General features: G+C 37.5%; 2 protein-coding genes across 3 annotated transcripts in view; one reads left to right on the forward strand and one right to left on the reverse strand.

Moving 5' to 3' along the window:
- Positions 1–13,158, reverse strand: ints9 (integrator complex subunit 9). Its single transcript, XM_057822230.1, has 17 exons — positions 12,920–13,158; positions 12,569–12,696; positions 9,922–9,982; positions 9,766–9,828; positions 9,554–9,693; positions 9,319–9,405; positions 8,484–8,604; positions 6,659–6,793; positions 6,460–6,571; positions 6,192–6,372; positions 6,055–6,115; positions 3,669–3,840; positions 3,455–3,579; positions 2,598–2,765; positions 2,323–2,421; positions 379–516; positions 1–271 (listed from the first exon to the last, which is right to left on the reverse strand). The coding sequence occupies exons 1-17, from the start codon at positions 12,926–12,928 to the stop codon at positions 95–97; spliced, it is 1,977 nt and encodes a 658-aa protein (XP_057678213.1). The 5' UTR covers positions 12,929–13,158; the 3' UTR covers positions 1–94.
- The window catches only part of pla2g7 (phospholipase A2, group VII (platelet-activating factor acetylhydrolase, plasma)), a 19,317-nt gene continuing 12,748 nt past the window's right edge, over positions 13,089–19,657 (forward strand). Inside the window, exons 1-5 of one of the 2 annotated variants that reach the window (XM_057822231.1) lie at positions 13,089–13,476; positions 13,763–13,888; positions 13,962–14,112; positions 17,366–17,459; positions 17,536–17,604. In XM_057822231.1, coding sequence (XP_057678214.1) covers positions 13,411–13,476; positions 13,763–13,888; positions 13,962–14,112; positions 17,366–17,459; positions 17,536–17,604 — 506 coding nt within the window. In that variant the 5' untranslated portion in view covers positions 13,089–13,410. The remainder of the gene's footprint in view (positions 13,477–13,762; positions 13,889–13,961; positions 14,113–17,365; positions 17,460–17,535; positions 17,605–19,657) is intronic. The other variant, XM_057822232.1, reaches the window with a different exon arrangement.

Genomic DNA, 19,657 nt, shown 5'->3' on the forward strand with positions numbered 1-19,657 from the left:
TTATAAAAAAAGCTACCTTTAATACAAAATACTATTTTACAAAATGGTCTTTCTTTTACTGCAAATTTCCAGTGTCACATCAAAGAGCAACAGTTCAGATTTTCTGCAAAAAGCGCAGCACCAGATCTCGCAATGTCGTGCGCAGTGGCTCATTGTTGTCACACACGATATGTGTGCCGTCCTCCTCCAGCTGAATTAGCGTGTCCTCCGCTTGCAGGTGTAGGATGTGTCCGTCTGCAGTCTCCTCCACTTTTACTTCTGTGATTCCATGCTGTAAATTACAAGTGCCCAAATCATTTTATATCTGTACATAGAGTAACACCATTAAACTCTAGCATTCCTACGGCAAATAAGGTAAATCAAAAATTAAAATCTGACCTTCTGTAGAGTGATAAGAAAAGCTTCTAGGGGTACGGCTCCACTGAGCAGGGGTTTGGGCGCTTGACCTGCTGGGGGCTCCTCCATCACTCGTTTTCTTTTCTTGGTCGGAGGGGCTGGAGGAGGCTTGGGAACAGACTGGTAGTACAAATGAGGAAAATATTCCCCTTAAACATAATGCTCACACAAGGGCGTAGGTTTGGTCTCAAAATTGGTAGGGACAATATAACAGCAAAACCTGCATATACACTTTTTACTGGGGACGGGACATAAGACCAAACATTGGGTGAACGGGGGTCAGGGCTACATTTCTCACGAATATAAATCTAATTCATTTATAGGCTAAATGATCAATGCAAAATAAATGTATTTACTTTTACACAATGAAAATTTATTATGTTACGGCAATCTGATCATTTTTCTTAAAAGTAGTCGAATAATTTTTGTCCATCTTGTTTTGAGTGTTAAACAGATCAATACATCAGATTATTACACTTAAGTAAATAATATTATTTGTTCTTATTAAGCCCATACATCTAAAAAGTTGTCATTTTTCACCAAAATCCAGAAAAAAAAATGCTTTCAAATAGTGTTTTGAACAATATCTATCTTGAATTAAGAACATTTCAGACAAACAACCTTTTTTTTTTTTTTTTTAGATTAAATATACTAACTTTTTGCTTAAAATAAGTCAAACTTATTTTCAGCTAGCCATTTTTTTATTTCAAGAGATCTGACAAAATTTACTTGAAGCACTGGCAGATCATGTCACTTATTTCTAGATTTACACTGAAAACAAAGGAATTTAACAAGTTTTAAGGCGGTGTGTTTTTTGCAGTGCATACAGTATGTGTTGGTTCAGGTGATACACCGTTCGATTCAAACCTTTGTTTTCAAAAACTACTAAAACATTTTGAAAACTTCCAGAATAAATGTCTGGATTTTATGAGCAAATTTAAATATTAATATCAATATTTGAACATAAATTTCATTAACATACACAATAAATACAAGCCTGTTAATAATCTCTGAACTATCCAGGAATGCAAAAAAAACCAAAAAACATTTGTCTTATGACCACTCAACATTGTCTAAATAAATAAAGTAAACATACTGGTAACTGAAAAAACATCTTAGCGTATAACAAAAATAAAAATGGGGCCTTCCATCAGGTAAAAACATTACTGCTTTTGTCCACAAGCACAGCCAAACTTAACAAAAAACATGAAAGCTTCTTTAGTCTGCTAAGACCACATAAATAAAATAAAAATGAAAATATAGGAGAAGGGGGTAAACCTCAGTTCACTACATTTCTCACAGTTTAATTAACGCTAACAGTAGAAAACACATACAGGAGGATATTTGTCTCAAAGCAGCTTCCTACTTGAGTTCAGGAAATTCAGACAGATTAATGTTATGCTAACCCTGTTGCTGGTCGGACTTGCAGCAGCAATATAGTGGTGGTCTCCAGCTCAACAAAAACATCAACAGTCTTTTTACATTACTTACAGTAGCTGGTGCTAGCAGAAAAAAACTTCTAATATTCCTCATTTTCGAAGGGGGCAGCATGTTGTATTTGTGTTTTTTGGACTAGCACATTCAGCAAGTGAAAAGGGGTCAGTGTAAGTCCAAACATAATTAAAGTAATTCACTTAATAGTCGGGTCAATTCTATCCTTACAACATGGGAAGACAATCTAAATTACCTATATAACTGAAGTCATTATATAATGCAAATAAGGTTGCTTAAAAGTTGGTGGGGACAATTTGAGCATCCTGAAAAGTTGGGAGTGTTATGCCCCTACAGTCCCTATGCCCTTGTGCTTACATATTTTATTAAATATGGCTTTATTAGTTTTTCTAACTAAACAACATAAAATGGTCAACATATTAGTATTTGGACATCATAGCATTGCTAGAACATCAAATTTAGTAGTATACTCACCGACAGTGTGTGCTTGTTGTCTTTGGATTGCAAAATGGCGGAGACAGTCGCCACGGAGATGCCAGGTTTGACCTCAGAAGGCACCAGGGAGTTGGCCAGCTGACATGATGTTAAAATATTAAAACTTCCCACTTGTATATTGACAGGACTTTTAATACAGTGAATCTATAATGGTATGTTGACTTTTACCAGAACTAAAAGGTAATGACTAAGAAATTTGTAATCACATTCTACACCTGAATAAAAGGTTCAGTTGGAGAAGTAGCCTTGCTCACCTCAGGCATAATATAGACACGCTCGAAACGTCTTCTGAAGGGAAGGCTGAGCACGGAGCACCGTCTGTATGGCATGGGAGGAGGCTGCAGCTCCAACATCAGGTCAGAGCGATGAGACTGGGTCATTGGAGGCTGGGTGTACTGCTCGGGACATACCACATGGACAGGCTGCGGGGAGATTGGGATGTATAGTTATTAACCAGCAGGCCAGTAAAGAAGAAAGGATTTTTCCTGCATACAAAATTTGGAGGGAGTCATGTTTGGGCTCTTGGGTCAAGAAAACATTATCCAACCTGTATTTTCAACAGCAATTGCAGTCCAGTGTTAAATGTACTACCGGCTATATTGAATTTATAGTGCTTCCTGCCCATAATTAGCCAGGATAGGCTCCAGCACCCCACAAACCTCATGAAGATAAGCAGGTTCTTGTCTTTCATTTCAAGATATAGTTTCCATATAGAGTGTAGGAATACATTTTCGATCAATAAAAAGACACAACTGAACCGTCAAATGTCCGTTTGACTGTCAGCCACTTTACCCATACGTTTGTAAAATATTGTGTATAGCATTATTTGCACGTGTCCATACATTTGAAATAACATATCCACATTACCAGTTGATTTGCACTGTAAATACTACACATATTGCTGCAAGTTATGTTTGAACTGCAATGTGTCATTTTTATATCACTCTGAACTGTAAGAATTTTTTTTTTTTTTTTTTTTTTAAACATTGCTGAACTAAACTTCTGTTGAAAGCATCTTAAAACAAAATTGTCATTTTCAGTAAATCTTTATTTATTTATTTTTAAATAGTGCAGTACTAGCAAAGTCTGTTTACAATTTGCATTATGTTACCTGGACCTCCTTGAGCAGCTTTGACACTTGGTGGAAGTTAAGACGTGTGTCAATAGGACAGTAAACACACTTCATGGCCAGCGGCTGATAGGGAGCCAAAGCATCCAAGTAGGAGAAGTCTGGTTCTGTCAGCACAAAAGAATGAAAATTTGAATGACTTTTTTCTGCTTACACTAATGGCTTTTGTATTTTCAAGCTTTAACTAGTTTCGGACCAGTGAAGATGATGGTGTTCAGGCTGGATTTGCCCCACAGCTCCATGAAGTGGACGACGTCCCCAAAACGTAGTGAGGGGTGGCCTGTGAACACCACACACGGTTGGCGGAAGTCACTGCTGAAGTCACCGTGAATGCTGGGGTAGTGCTTCAGCTTATTGCTTTGGATCAACTGAAACAATAGAGCAGGACGTACACATCAGCCAACAACCAACTGTTAGAGACCAGTTTTGTCCATTTTGACTCATGGTCAATCCCCACATGAGTCTGTCATTTTAATTGTTTTTGTTGATTGGTTCATACATAACATAAGTCAAAATGCTTTTGAGACCTAATTGATGTTTGTCACTTGATATTTGATTGCAATCGCTTTTATAAGTCAAACCGCTCTGCAAACGAGCAGATTTCAAATCGGTCACTGTGTAACATTGCACCACGTCTTATTATGTATGTTTCCTAAGCATCCACTCGCCCGTTGCCATGTGAGGTCTTAATATACTGGTAAAGAACTTGCTTGAGTTTAAATGTAAATATCAAATATTACAATTCAAGTCATTCAGCTACATAAGTAAAGCAGAAAGGGATAACTGAAATAGCTGGAAAAGGACATTTGGCATTTTTTCAATTTAAGTTATCCAGCAAACCTGATAAAATGAGATCAAAGATTATAAATAAATATATATGGGATGTCCCAATCACATATTTTTGCACCCGAGTCCGTTTCAACTGATTTTGAGACTCTGCAGAGTCCCGATCCGCTACCGACAAAAAAGTTTGGGTATATTTATATTCTTTTTTTTAACAAAAGTGAGAGAGAGCGAGAACGAAAAGTGGTATTTGGTTGGTATATGTCAAAATGGCTTTTGACATGTGGCATTTGTTTGTTTGGTATGTGGCAAAATGGCTTTTGGAATATGGCATTTTTATTTGGTATGTGGCATTTTTTTATTGGTATCTGGCTAAATGGATTTTGGTATGTGGCATTTATTTTTAGGTATGTGGTAAAATGGATTTTGGATTTTTGGCTTTTTGGTATATGGCTTTTTTATGTGTATAGCAATTTTTTGGGACGTGCATCGCTGTCAATGGCAGAGACGTGCATGGCTCGCAAAATATGCCATATACCAAAAAAATGGTATATAAAAAAATGCTATATACCGAAATCAATTTTGCCACATATCAAATAAAAATGCCATATATCAAAATCCATTTGGCCACACACCCCAAAAAAATGCCACATACCAAATCATAATGCCATATACCAAAATCCATTTTGCCACATACCAAATACCACTTTTCATTCTCGGCCCTGCTGACAATAGTTCCAATCATGTTACTGTTGTAACGTTCATAATGTGAAATATTTTTAAACAAAAATAACATAGAAAAATGCTTGTCTTTATAAAATATTCATCGAGTGAGTCCACTCAAATCCACTCATGGTTTGACGCTCATGCTGCTGAGAACAGCCTCTCACTTACACAATGAGTTGCCACAGCAGACTTATGCAAGTTGAACAATGATTGACATATCTGTGCCTTTGATCGTAGCGCTACAAAGCTTCTCTGGCAAGAGCAAAGCTACAAACCTGTCAACCATCATTAACTTTAAGTACCAAACACAAGCTGCGCTGCTTAGAAGGAGGTAGGGTGAGAGGCTTTACGATCATGAAGCAGAAAAACACATATTTTTTAAATTAAAAACCCTATCCTTTTCACCTAATTCCGATCCTTCGAAAAATGGCACAATCGGCACGATTTCCGATCACGTGATCAGATCAGGACATCCCTTACATATAAACGTATGGTCACATTTCACCAATTTAAAGTGGTGAAAAAAGCTTGAAACCTTACAAAAGAATGTTTAAAAACTTAAATCGTTAATTTCACTTCTTTTTTTAAAATTTCTTAAATTGTCATCATTTTTACGAGCTGTGAAGGTTTAACTCAACGGTAACAAAATAAAACAGATGCATTTTATTTATGGTCTAATGCAGGGGTCCCCAAACTATTCCAGATCGAGCCACAGTGGGTGCTGGATTTCTTTCCAACAATACAGGACAACATCTTTGCACCAATCTTTTGTCATACAAGCGTAATCAGTTGACTGTCGTCAGGTGCTGCTTGTTTTAGCAGAAGCCTCACTGGTTAAATGGTCTGTGCTCGATCGGTAGGAACAAAAGCCGGGACCCGCAGCTGCCCTTGGGGACCGGTTTGGACACGCCTGGTCTACGGTATGGTAATTTTGTGCCTGTTCAGAGTAGATATTTGACTGGTGTTTTGGAAAAGTGAACATCTTGGCAAGATCTTTATTGTTCCTCTCAAAAAGGTATCTAAAAGTGTCCCCTTTCTACAGAACATACATTATTGTGTTGCATGAACCATACCTCTGCATGGGGGAATGGAGGTTCTGGAAGATACACCTTTGACTGCTTGTTGTGACAGAGCCTTAAATTATAATTACAATGAAAGTGAGCTTATTTGACGTCCAGTAAATGTATCAACAGAATAACCACCTCCTCACCATTCAGCAAAGATCTGTGAGAACTCCAAGGAACTGTTGGCCACAGGGGAGATGAAGTAGAAGGGGGTAGTACCCAGGTTGGCACTATCAATGAACTGGTATAGACATTCCAGTAGGTCATAAATCACACCGGAAGAGTAGCATGGGACAAGCACGTTGCCTCCAGCACGAATTGTCATAGCTACAAGAGACATGTGACGAACATTTACAAGATACATCATTGGTTGCTTACGCTCATTACGTAGCCAGTCTCCACATTTTAGCCTACCTAGATTGCTACAGAATTCTCCCAGCATGCCATCTGGGTTGGCAGTAGGCATCTGGGTGAGGCCTGTGAGGATGAGAACATCACTGTTCTTCAGAGAGCTTTGATCCATAGGCTGGAAAAAACAGAAAACTTCAAATGTGAAACTTGAAGTGAAAAATTAACCCTGTATAACTTTTGACCACTCTGAGACATTCAATACCTGTGGATGGGTGGTGAGGAGTGATGACCCTGAAACATAGGAAACTTTCTCATGATGAGACTGGATGATCCAGTTGGAGCTACCTAATGAGTAGCCGGAGCTTAATGGAGAGATTTGTACAGCTCCAAACAACTCCTACAGAAAAAGAAACGGGAAAATAAAAACATTGCTTTAGCAATTTTTGTCATTTCCAGAAGATGTGTATGTCTGTGAAAAATTGACTGTTCATTTAGTTTACCATACTGCCTCAACTTCTAGAAAAAAAAAAAGACTAATTTTCGTACTATAAGGGTCACCTGACTCTATGCCACACCCACCAAATTTTATACAAGAAAACTGTACTTCGTGTATCAGCCGCGGGTGCCCACATTGTATAATGGGATATTTACAACACATTAGCCACATTAGCACTATCTCTTCAATACCAAGCTTGCATATCACGCCAGCACGGCGGCCATGAATGAACATGTAAAGCGTCGTTAGTGACTCGTTACCCAGTTGTAATTTTGGAAGACGACAAGAGACAACAAGCTGGCAGATTGTAAGTCCATATAAATAACTCACGATATTTTTTATTCAAGTTGCTAAGCCTGTCGCGATATGCAATAAGTCCATACATCGCACGGTAAATAAAAATGAGGGCGGTAATTTTCACGACTGCGTTTTATCGCCGCGTGCATGCGTGCATACATTTGTGCGTGCGTGTACACGCGCCTGTTGATGGCATAGGAGACTCCAGTTCCTTTCACAGATGTTTATTGGTCATCAAAACGGCATAGAATTAAAGTTCAGGAAACACATCTATATTAAACAATGTAAAACGTTAGCATTGCTACATTTGGGCTAATGGGGAAAAAGGACTACGTACTAACCACTTTAGAAAATATTAATAATAATAATAAATATTGGCAGTCTTCTCCAAAACGCAAACTTGCAGTTAAAAGGTGACACTTCAAATATGAAAAATCCCTGGTTAACAGCATTTGCAAACGAAAAAAAAAAAATGTATTATTGACACAACATGCAATGACTAGAAGAGAAGTTTACTTTTTTGCGGAGTGTAAAGCTTACGGTTAGCGGTTTAGCGAGCACACTTCCGGTGAACATTTCAAAATAAAAGCACATGTGTTCAACATGTACTGTAAATAACGATTTCTGGAGTTAATCTCACATACTTCAGGATTCAGATTCTACTCTATGTAAAGCTTTAAAATGACAACCTTTATGAAAAATCTAATTGGCAATGAATAATTATATAGTCATAATTATTATAATTATTATATATAGTAGTATACTATAATATTAATGGTATCTCATTGTCTTTTTTTTAATCATGTTGGAAAGGCGAAGTCAGTGTTCTGAGTCTGTTTACATTCCATTCTTTTGGACTAGTTAATGCCATCAGCATTTGACCTCATTGTTTATTTGTGATTTATTATTGCTACTTACATGTTTATTTGTACTTTTGTAAAGAATTTAAATGTTCCAAAATGTTTTTGTAAATTAATAAGTGTCAACAAAAACTAAATTGCTAGGTTAGTTATATATTACCGTAGATCAGTCAACTAATCATTAAAAAAGTCTGCTGACTAATCGAGAGAAAAATTGTCGTTTGGGACAGCCCTACTGACATTCATAAATGTTGTTTTTGTTTTTTTCAATATATCTATTTGTCAAATCATTAATGACTTGATTTTATAGAGTCCAATCACCAAGTGTGTGTACAGACTATCCACGTCTTTCTACCATCATTAAATCATTGTAAAAATATATCGCAGGGTTTTGCATTCATGAAAAACACACGAAAATGAGGAAAACGTCTTACCACTTTCTGTGAATAACCCACAAGCTGCACTTTGCTGAGGGCAGAGTTGACCTCTTGCATACCATAACATCTTTTCCAAGTCCAAACATCAACTGCATCCTTCAGTGGTCCAGGAAGCAACCTTGTGAATAAAAAAATGAATCAAATTTCAACATGCATCCATATTCAGCTAAATTAATACGCCACACTTAGTTTTGTTTGTTATAATAAATTATTTTTTATAATTGAAAAAAAAAAAAAAAAAAATCAGGTAAGAAGGAAGTCCAAAGTAATCCATTTTTGTACTACTTGTCAATAGGTTCAAGGGTGTCCCTCCTGATTGATTAGAATTAGAAACATGACACACAAGAAGCAGCACAGTGGAAGACCGTCACATAGGCAGCTGTGCTTATACAGGGGTTGGACAAAATAATGGAAACACCTTAAAAATCACCAAAAATTAATTTAATACGGTGTAGGTCCGCCTTTTGCGGCAATTGCAGCCTCAATTGTCTGAGGGATTGATTCATATAACTTGTGAATTGTTTCAAAAGGAATTTTAAGCCATTCTTCAGTTAGCATACCCTTAACTCTTTTAGAGACTGTGGCGGTGGAAATCGACATCTTAATTGAATCTCTAAAACTGACCATAAATGTTCAATAATGTTGAGGTCTGGGGATTGTGTCGGCCCTACGAGACACTCAAATTCCTCAAGCCATTCTTAAACAATTATGTTCAATGATTATGATGCCAAAAGGTTAGGTGTTTCCAATATTTTGTCCAACCCATAAAGCTTTTCTATCCACAGTATCCACCCATCCATCTTCAGTATGTTGTCTCAACCAGTTTGGATACCTTTGTATTTCATTCTTCTTCCAGATGGTGGCAGTCTGAGCCTTGGGAACTCTCTCCATGAAATTCACTAGTTCCTCCATCAGCAGCCTTAACCGGAAAACAAGAAATTATTTTTACGTCCAGACAACCACAAAGGAATTTCACAGGGTTAACCTGAGGCACATTTTTCACACTTGTACAAATACTCCAATTAAATTTCGATTTGCTAAAATTGAAAAAATCCCAATCTCTATACCTTCCAATCTGCAGAGTGGGCTCTGTGGCGTACACTGTGCCAGTGAAGCCTGTGTTTTCTGTGATGTAGGGCAGGGCCATCATACAGTGGTAGTTGGAGATTAGGATGACATCGATGGTTGAAAGATCCAGCAGTTCCCGCTGTCGTAAATGTACATTGTATTTTTTATAAAGAAATAAACTTAAAATTTACATGCAGTTCCGGAACGTTACCTCAGGGAGACAGAACTCTGGCTGTGAGTCCACAAATACTCTGCCTGCACATTCTTTCAGCTCCTGGAAATATTAATGAGTACAAGAACTATTTCACAATTGACAGTCACCTACACACACACAAAAAAAAAATCCACCAAAATAAGCATCTTGTACCTTTTCCAAGTTTAACGTTCCATCTTTAGCACTCCAACCAGGTAGCTTTGAGAGTCTTGAGCTGGAAAAGAAAAAATATATCTAGTGTATGCATGACCTTAAAGGGTACCAAGGATAGAAAGACATGTAGTTCTTAAAAGATAAATGTTAGTTATAACTTGATATTAAAACCCCTCTTAATGTTTTCGTTTTGATAAAATTTGTTAACATTTTTTTTTTTAAACAGCAAAACCCTATCTGGAGGTGAGAGCCCACGAGAGCAGAATTACAGACGCCATGACTTTAATGAGATATTATCACAGTCTAACATTGTTTCTATCAAAAAAAAATCCATGTTGCACGTATCACTGAGTGTCAAGACACAGCTGTGAATGGCCACAGCTAGATTTTTTTGGGATTTTATGGGTGAAACATGGTAATATAACAAGGGTTGCGATGCAGAAATCACAGACATCGAGGAGTCAAGATTTTCTTTTTTATATATTTACACTTTTAAAGGTTTTTTTTTTTTTTCTGGATTGAATACCATCTAACATATCGAAGAAAATGTGACAGTAACAAAAAAATGTAATTAAGCGATAGTTATGAGGTAGATTTCCGTAACTTTTTTACAGACACCATTTTTTTCATTGTGACCTCATTTGTTTAAAAGTTTAAAATATGCGAGTGAATAATTTTTTAAAGTCGTTCTTTTTTTTTTTTTTTTTTTTTTTTTTAAACGAAATATTAGACATCAATTAATGATTCTAAGCTAAAAATGACAGACATTTTGAATAATAAATATAAGTACCTTCATTTTATGGCTGGGTTGAAACAAAAGTGGTTGCGCGACGTCTGTAAACGGGGGTTTTCAGGGTAAAACGGACACATTAAAAATAGTTCGGGGGCTTAATGTGCCATGAATCTGCTATGGCAGCATATAGACATATTGTTCTATCAAACACAACAGTTGTTTTGGCTTAAAATACAGCAGTTTCTTTTAAAGAGGAGTGCAAGAGCAGAAACTGCTTTTTCAGTCTTGTCTGTGTTTTCCGCCATATGCAAAATACACATACAACTTACTCAGACTTTGGTCAAACTCTAAACATTGTGACAACTCGTTTAGCTCAACAAATACACTGGATGGCAATATTCAGTCACAATATACAAACTATAATGATGGAGCCATTATCAGGAGTCTATGTTGTGAAGACAACATACAAAATTAACACAAGGCAAAACGGACCTACCGTAAAAAGGCAACTATGGCGTCGGTGAAAGGACAAAACGCACTGATTGGCTGGAGCTCCTAATCAATTTCAAACTTTCCATTGACACCTTGTGGTGTATTTAAATCACTACCTTATTTTGTTAAAGAGTTACACTGTGGAAGTACGGCAGGGTACCCATGTGACGTCACTGCCTGCTACTCATCTCATCCAGTCTTTCCTGTTCATTTTGCTTTTGCTGCCCTTCTCATTAATGTTTAAATTGGAAGGGCAGACCCGATGACATGTTTATGCCGTTAAAGAGTGACACTGTGAAGTCCGGCATTGTACCCATGTGACGTCGCCAAGCCCGTTGACGGGGGAAGAGGGTCAAATGGGATATGCTGTCCTGGGCCTCTGGACCATAGGGGCCACTGAATGACGCTTAAATTATTTTACTTTCTTTTTTTATTTCTTTTTTATTTAAATCATTGTCTAATTAAACATTATGTTCTACTCAATATGTACTTGAAAAAAACCTTAGCATATTAAATATTTCAAACATATATTTTTCCTTTTTGAGCACAACACCTCACAACCTCCATCTTAGCAGAGAATGGTTTGACCGCACTCTGGTGCACTCAAGGCTACACTACGTACATGCCCTGAAGCGGGAACATGGCAAGTCGTCATAAATCGGGTGCGCAGAAAAGAAAAAAAAGGAAAAGAGATGAAGAACACATGGGTAAACAAGAAAAAATGATGAAGTCTTTAAAAGGGGGAAATCTAGGCGAATCACTGAGGCTTTGATAACCCCAGGGGTGTGGGTGGGAAGACACAGGATATAAAGTTATACTGTTTTGTTGCTTAGCATGCAGGCATAGCACTCTCAGTTGTATTGTATTGGAGCCTATATGTGACAATAAATGGAAATTGTTTGTTTACATTGTGTCACATCACATTGCGGTCTGTTAAATTTAACTGTCCATCTCAAATTAAATAATTTGAAATTTTACACTGTCATTGCTTGGAAAGCGTTAAAAGTACTGCGTATGTTGTCGTGACAAGTCGGTGGCAGGGGTGGGGTGGACCTATAGTGGTCTCTTGTCCCCGGGCCCTTGCAAGACTGTTGACAGCCCTGGACGTCACCGCCCTGCGATGTCAACAACAATGGCGACCAACTAGTTAAAATAATTAAAACATTAAGAAGGGTTTAATATCAAATTAGAAACTGCAATTTCAGGAGAAATTACTTCTGGTCTTTGCCATGTGGAGATACAGATCTTAGCCCCAGCCTAGGTTGGTTTGGGGACAAAAATTATGATAACTCGTACTAACCTTTATCTTTTGAGAACTACATATCTATCTATCCGTGATTTAAAAGGAGTGTAGAACGATCGTATGAAACTCAGTGGACAATATAATCAACAATGACATTATAGCCTGACATCATCACTTACCTGTGCACGAGAGGAAGGGGTAAGAAGTTAAGGACAGAAGTCGTGTCCAGTCCACAATCCAGCATGATAGTGGTCGATTTAAATTTGAGGACATTGCAAGGTAATGTGGGATGGCCAGATAGGCAGTACTAACGGAGAGCAACCAGTAGAAACATATCATCAGTTGTCAAAAAAAAAACAAAACAATGAAAATAGACATTAAACATCAACAATGGATCAAAACATATGTGAATGCTAACACGTTGACTCCATGACAGACGAGAATGCCAATTGCCAACATAACAACTGAGATGATATTCCACAATCTCGAGTCGTCAAGTCATCGAATAAGCACAGATAACACGCACTTACCAATTTCATTTTTCTTTTACAAATGTATCCAAAAAGAACGTCAGAGTGAAACTTGTATTGCTAATGTTTCATCCTATCATTTTCTTCTTCGCTGGCTTATTCGGTAGGTTTACCGTTACACAAACGCTATAAACCTACAGCGCTATCTGTCGAGTGCATGTTCATATAACAAAATAGATTTCCGGTGGCTCATGGTTACGTGACGTTGGCATAACCGTTTACGTACTCGGACAAACTAAAGCGTACAAGGAAACACTGAAAGTCATGCTAAATGCCCGAAACTGTAGTGGGCGTGCCGCGTAGAATTCGAAACGTATGCCATATTTATAACGATACTCCGCTGTACGGCCGATATTAGTTCCAAAACGTTGAGTTCCTAACTTTGTAGGAAGGACTGCGATGCTAGGTAACTGGAAGTGTCACCTTTCGAACCTGAAAAACCCCTACCAATTTGACATTTTTGTTGGAGTTAGAGAAAGTGAGTCACTTGAATGTTTCGCAATGCGTTGCGGAAACTTTGCCCGGTGCTAGACTTCGAGCAGTATCCACCTACCCAGGTAAGCAGTAGTTTTTGTTTTAAGATCGTTGTTCTCTTTGCCTTTTCCCTTCACTAACATCTAATCAAACTAAGCTTAAACCCAGGAACATACACATAATTATCGATTGTTTAATATTATTAAATTGTTATTCCCTGAGTTTACATAAGCGCCTCACCATGGGCACTAATAGTCGATCAAGTGGATTCTACTGTATGTAATGGTAGCTACAGCTCAAAACTGTACATCTTTTTTCTTAATTTAGATTTGACAGTTGACACAACCTATGTTCCCCTTTTGTCCACAGATTAGAGGTGTTAAGTGTAGTTTCTCCGCTATGGGAAACGTGTCCTGTAACAACCTTCACATCCCTTCACCCAAGGGCCCACATGCTGCAGGATGCACTGACTTTATGATGGATCACACAGTACAGGTGAAGCTCAGGATGAGTACTAACAAGTGTGATTGCTTTAAGTGACAGTTGACTACATTTGTGTCTCCAACAGGGCAGCTTTTTCCGCCTTTACTATCCTTGCGAAAAGATGGCCAACGAAGAGATGCCAGACTGGATCCCGAGCAGAGAGTACTTTAACGGGCTGGCAGACTTTATGAAAATCAACAGGACTTTTAGTGAACGAATCTTCAACTGCCTTTTTGGTAATTCAATTTGGCATACTCGTAAATGTGGACCTCTATACTGTACACCATTATCCTCCTAATTTTCTTGTTAGTGTTTTCTTTTAAAAATTTGGTCATAAATACCGTAATTTTCAGACTACAAGCCACACCTGACTATAAGCCGCACCCCACAAATTTGACACAAAAACGGCATTTGGTCATAGACAAGCAGGGTCGCTGCCAGGGATTTTGGGCCCTACCACCAGTGCTGGGACACAGACACACATTTAGAGTATCAACTACGTAATTTCCTGCATTCTTGTGAATCTTTACACACTAATTTGTGCATTTTCTGCATTAATTTAAGATGAAAATATATAAACATACAGGGTATATAGCAATAATGAATAGACTGATATCATCTATAAGAAATGTACTGAAGGCCATCTTTTACAATCTAAATATATTTTTAATAGAAATATTCTCAAAGCAAATACCATAATGAATGACTTAGAATAAATGTGTTGTTTTAACTATATTACAGTATACATTACAATATACAGTATACAACTGTTTTAGTATGAAGAGCTTGCTAAGGGTTTGCCTGCTGTACTGATTAAATGTAAGCTAAAAGTGGAGCAAACCCTAGCTAGCAAACAATTACAGTATTTCATTATGGAGTAGGCTTAGCCTCATCTGGAAACTCGCGATCTCCACTATAGGCTACAGCTCCGAAGCGAGGTCCCTTGTTAACAAACTAAATTCAATTGATGACAAACTAAATTCAATAAATTCTTGACAAACTGGATTCAAGCCGATTTTAAAAAAGAAAATTTCCACACCAACTTTCAACATCTGTGGAATCCCAAAAAATGCTGTCATTATTTGGAATCCATGTTTTTGAATAGGTGAATATCGCTCATTGAGGCCGGGAAAATCCCGTATTTCTTACGGCGTGAGCTGGGACCTCGCTTCGGAGCTTTAAAATAGACATTCGCGTTTTTTTAAAACACATTTTTGAAAACACTTCAAGGAGCCTCTAGGGCAATGCTAAAGAGCCACATGCAGCTCTAGAGCCACGGGTTGCTGATCCCCTGCACTAGACAATGTTAGCCGTCCAGTCTTGTGGCTCATGAAAAATTAAAATACTTTAAAAGATTTTATGACTACTAGATGCCCAATCCATGGGTGGCAGTGAATGAATGTTTGTTCCCTAGCAACCCTCCCACTTCAAATAGATTGGACGTCAAGCGCAGTCAATGAGTTAACAAGAAAAATGCAAAAATATCCTCCCTTACGATCAGGAGTTGTGCAGAATCAAATTTAACCCATGACAACAAAATTCTCTTAACCTTTGGTAGCACAAAAACCAATAGAAAACTAAGTAATCGCCCAGCAAAATCCCTATATACTGTAGGATGCACTGGACTATAAGCCGCAGGGTTCAAAGCGTAGGGAAAAAGTAACAGTTTATAATCCAAAAATTACAGTAAGATTTTATGTTCCCCAAAATCCTTAAAGCTTATTGTGATTAGACATAGTATCCAGAGCAGGGGTTTCAACTATCCGAAAACTCATGCTTTCACAGGGGAAAGAATGTAGTAGCCCCTTTAGCATATAACCCACATTCCATGGCATCTAGCTTTTATTGACATTCATGACTGGGGTCCGATCTAATTTTTGAACGAGTCATAACAAGGGCTGTCCCGAGCCGATCACCTGAACGAAAATCGAGCTGATTGCTAGTTAAAGTTAACAATGATTGACAGGTTTGTAGCTTTGATCTAGCAAGTGAAGGCTCGGTAGCGCTACGATCAAAGGCAAAAATATGTCAATCATCGTTTAGTCTAGAGCAGTGGTTCTTAACCTTGCTAAATGTACCAAACCCCACAGGTTTCACACGAGCAGTCACCGAACCTTTCGGAATTTCATAATAAGGCCATCCTTCCTAAAAAAAAAAAAAAAAAAAAAAAAAAACGTAGCAAGCTAACATCTTGGTGAATTCCTGTTCAAATTTCTCCCGGATTTCAAATTTACTACAAATAATTTTGCCTTTTTTTTTTCATCCTTACGTTCTCATTTTATTGTCGCATCCTTGAATCACATACTATTTTCACAGCGTAAAATGATGCCTTTTTTTTTTTATTTTTTTTATTATTATCCACACAGTTCATTATGTCTGTCTGTCTGTTATACATCCTCATACCAAGTGCCTGTCAATCTTCCACTGAGCAAACAGATTTCTCCTCCCATTAGATAGAGGGCGAGCAGTTGAAACAGATGGAATAAAGCCTGCAAATCGAGGGCAAACCACTCCGAAGCCTGGTCTAAAAAGCCACTTTGCCTAGATTTAATCAGTGTACGAAAATATGGCTCTGCGTTTAATTATCTTCGCCGAACCCCTGAGACTTACTCACCGAACCCAGGTTAACAACCACTAGTCTAGAGGCTGTTCTCAGCAGCGTAAGTGAATTTGAGTGGACTTACTCATATGAATTATATGAATGTTCCTTACGCTAAAGGTGATGCTATGAAACATGTGGGTGTGCCTACATTTTGTGTTGGTGCACCTTAAAAAAAAAAGTAAGCGCACCGGTGCAACCAATGCAAAAAGTGAGTGTGTAGCTTTGGTAATTTATATCGCAATGTTAATTTTCTTTTTTTTTTCTAAATATCCTTAAGGCCTAATTTATTTATTTTTTTACTTTTTAAGGGCTAAAATGGAACAAAATAATCCAGAAATACAATGGCATTGCCAAAAGATACAAAAATATATAGGCGTGCGCGTTTACTCTGCAACACTCCTGGAAAAAGTGGAGGAGGAAGTACTGTAAAAAGTACAGTACTGTAACATGTTGGAACATTTCTTGGAATAAACCCCCCCACCCATTTTTTTTTTTTGTCGGTATCGGATCGGGACTCGGTATTGGCAGATTCTCAAAATCAGGTGACTCGGGTGCAATTCATGTGATTGGGACATCCCTAGTCACAACTAGTGTTACATTTCTTCCCCCAGATGTCATAACATTATGACACTATATACTAAGAGAGAGCTGAGTTTGAGAGGACCAAAAATTGTTAAAGTACACTACACTGTAAAACCATTTAATTGATGCCAACACAATTGTTATAATACTGCAGTATACATTTTTTACCCCACAGGACAGTCAGTGGTACACTCTTTTGAGGTTTAACTTTTGTTTCCTTATTTAGAATATTATGAGACAGGCACTTAAAAAAGTACAATGATCTGACATATTTTATTTTTTAATTTGTCTTTTTAATTTTTTAGGGTCCTTCAAGATCCCAGCCTACTTAGATGCTCCATTTGACTCAACAAAAAAATGCCCAGTTGTTATCTTCTCGCATGGCTTGGGGGCCTTCAGGTACACAGCAATAACCATGTTCATTTTTTATTTTTTTCTAGAATTCGACTGAGCTGTGTTGTTTTTTCCCCTTTAGGACTTTGTATTCAGCAATATGTACAGAACTAGCATCTCAGGGATTCATCGTAGCCTCTATGGAACACAGGTACTGTATGTGTGTGTGTGTACTACAAACTAATATAGTACTGTGATACTGTACAAAAATTGTTTCTAAAACTTTTACTAAATCAAATATTTTCATGTGGTTAAATCAGATGAAACAACATTTGATTTTTTTTTAAATTAAAATACTAACTTGTTCCTTAAGAACCTAAACACTGTCCTTTCCGTATGCTGATATGCCACAGGTATTTACCATACATTGCCTAAGTAATTCTTGCTCTAACAGCATTCATCAAAATATACAGTGCTGTGAGTTCTGTTTGTAGGACACCGTGGGAACTAGCCCAAGTCATTAACTTAGGCTAACACAGTAAGATGGAGCCTAGCTCAATTTGCGCAAGATGTGAGGTCATCCCTTAACTGGAAGACGGACAGTAGAGGGCACATATACTCAAGAAACAAATGTTTTTAAATGTCAATTCGCATACCTGAACAATTTGGTCATCATTCACTTTAAAAACATAATTTTGAAATCCAGGAGAAATTAAATCAACAAACTGTTAATGGATAAACAACCTTGCAAATAAAAATGGATTAATGTCTATAACAGTCAGTGGCAGTGAAAGAGTTACAGGACTGAGAGTGGATTAGAAGGATTGTTCAACTATGGCAGAGGTCAACTGTGATCCGCAAGTTATCAAGGCAGAATTAAAGTTTTTAAATTCAATAATGTATCTTTGGTGTTTCCTGACGCTTTTCTTGGTCAGGCAGTGCACTGCAGTTGCTGATTAAAGTTAACAATGATTGACAGACTGTTAAGGTTTGATCTTGCGCTTACTTCAAAGCACCGCATGCGTCAATCATCTGCTGTGGCAACTCATTGTGTGTAAGTGAGGAGCTTGAACGGATTTGAGTAGACTCAATCAATGAAGCATTTAATAATGAAAAGCATTTTTCTACTTTATCCTTGTTTAAAAAATAATTGGAGGGACAGTAACATGTTTAAAACATATTACATTTGAAGTGCTAAAAAACCATTTAAATATATATGGCGGAAAACACAAACAAGACTGAAAAAGCAGTTTCTGCTCTTGCACACCTCTTTAAAAGAAACTGCTGTATTTCAAGCCAAAACAACTGTTGTGTTTGATAGAACAATGTCTATATGCTGCCATAGCAGATTCATGGCACATTAAGCCCCCGAACTATTTTTAATTTGTCCGTTTTACCCAGAAAACCCATTTACAGACGTCGCACAACCGCTTTTGTTTCAACCCTGCCATAAAACGAAGTAATTAATTATATTTATTATTCAAAATGTCTGTCGTTTTGAGCTTAGAATCATTAATTGATGTCTCATATTTCATTAAAAAAGAAAAAAACGACTTAAAAAAATTGTTCACTCACATATTTTAACTTTAAACTTTTAAACAAATTATGTCACAATGAAAAAAATGGCGTCTGTAAAAAAGTCACGGATATCTACCTCATACCTATCGCTTAATTGTATTTTTTTTTGTTACCGTAGCATTTTCTCCGATATGTTAGATGGTAAATAATTGATTCAAACAAAGAAAAATTGGAAAAAAAGTTTAAAAGCTTAAATTTATGCAAAAGAACATTTCTACCACTCCTTGATGTCTGTGATTTCTGTATCGCGCCCCTTGTTATATCACATGCATATCGGACAGTTTTGAAAGTTGGCCAAATTGGGGGTCTCAGAGCGGAACTTCAAATCACCTGAGTGTTTTCCACCATATATGAATGAATAGTTTTTAATTATTATACTTGGGGGGGGGGTTGAAAAAACATGTCTTATGTGTATCTCTTTCCAGTGCCAATTCTGAATAAATACATTGAACATTGAGTGGGGGGCTGGGGGGCGCTACTTTGCGTTTTTTCTCATCGCGGCAGGTTCTGGTCCCCAATTAACCGCGAAAAACGAGGGATCACTGTACTTGAGTGCAAATCATGCCATGTGTTGAACTCGACAAATTAACACAGCGGCGTATACAGTATATTGTACAGAATATGTGTAATCGTCTTAGTTCAGTTAAAGAAAGCCAGAAAAGCCTTCCACATTATTTCTTCTGAAA

The sequence above is a fragment of the Corythoichthys intestinalis genome, chromosome 19 (genome assembly GCF_030265065.1).
Source record: "Corythoichthys intestinalis isolate RoL2023-P3 chromosome 19, ASM3026506v1, whole genome shotgun sequence".
Taxonomy (NCBI): Eukaryota; Metazoa; Chordata; class Actinopteri; order Syngnathiformes; family Syngnathidae; genus Corythoichthys; species Corythoichthys intestinalis.

What these genes read in the sequence shown, in the direction of transcription:
- ints9 (XM_057822230.1), bottom strand. An exon ending in TCCTCACCACCCATCCACAG is followed by an intron (nt 6,572 to 6,658) that starts GTATTGAATGTC and finishes TGTTTTTTCCAG; the next exon opens with CCTATGGATCAAAGCTCTCT. An exon ending in TCACAGATCTTTGCTGAATG is followed by an intron (nt 6,116 to 6,191) that starts GTGAGGAGGTGG and finishes TTATAATTTAAG; the next exon opens with GCTCTGTCACAACAAGCAGT.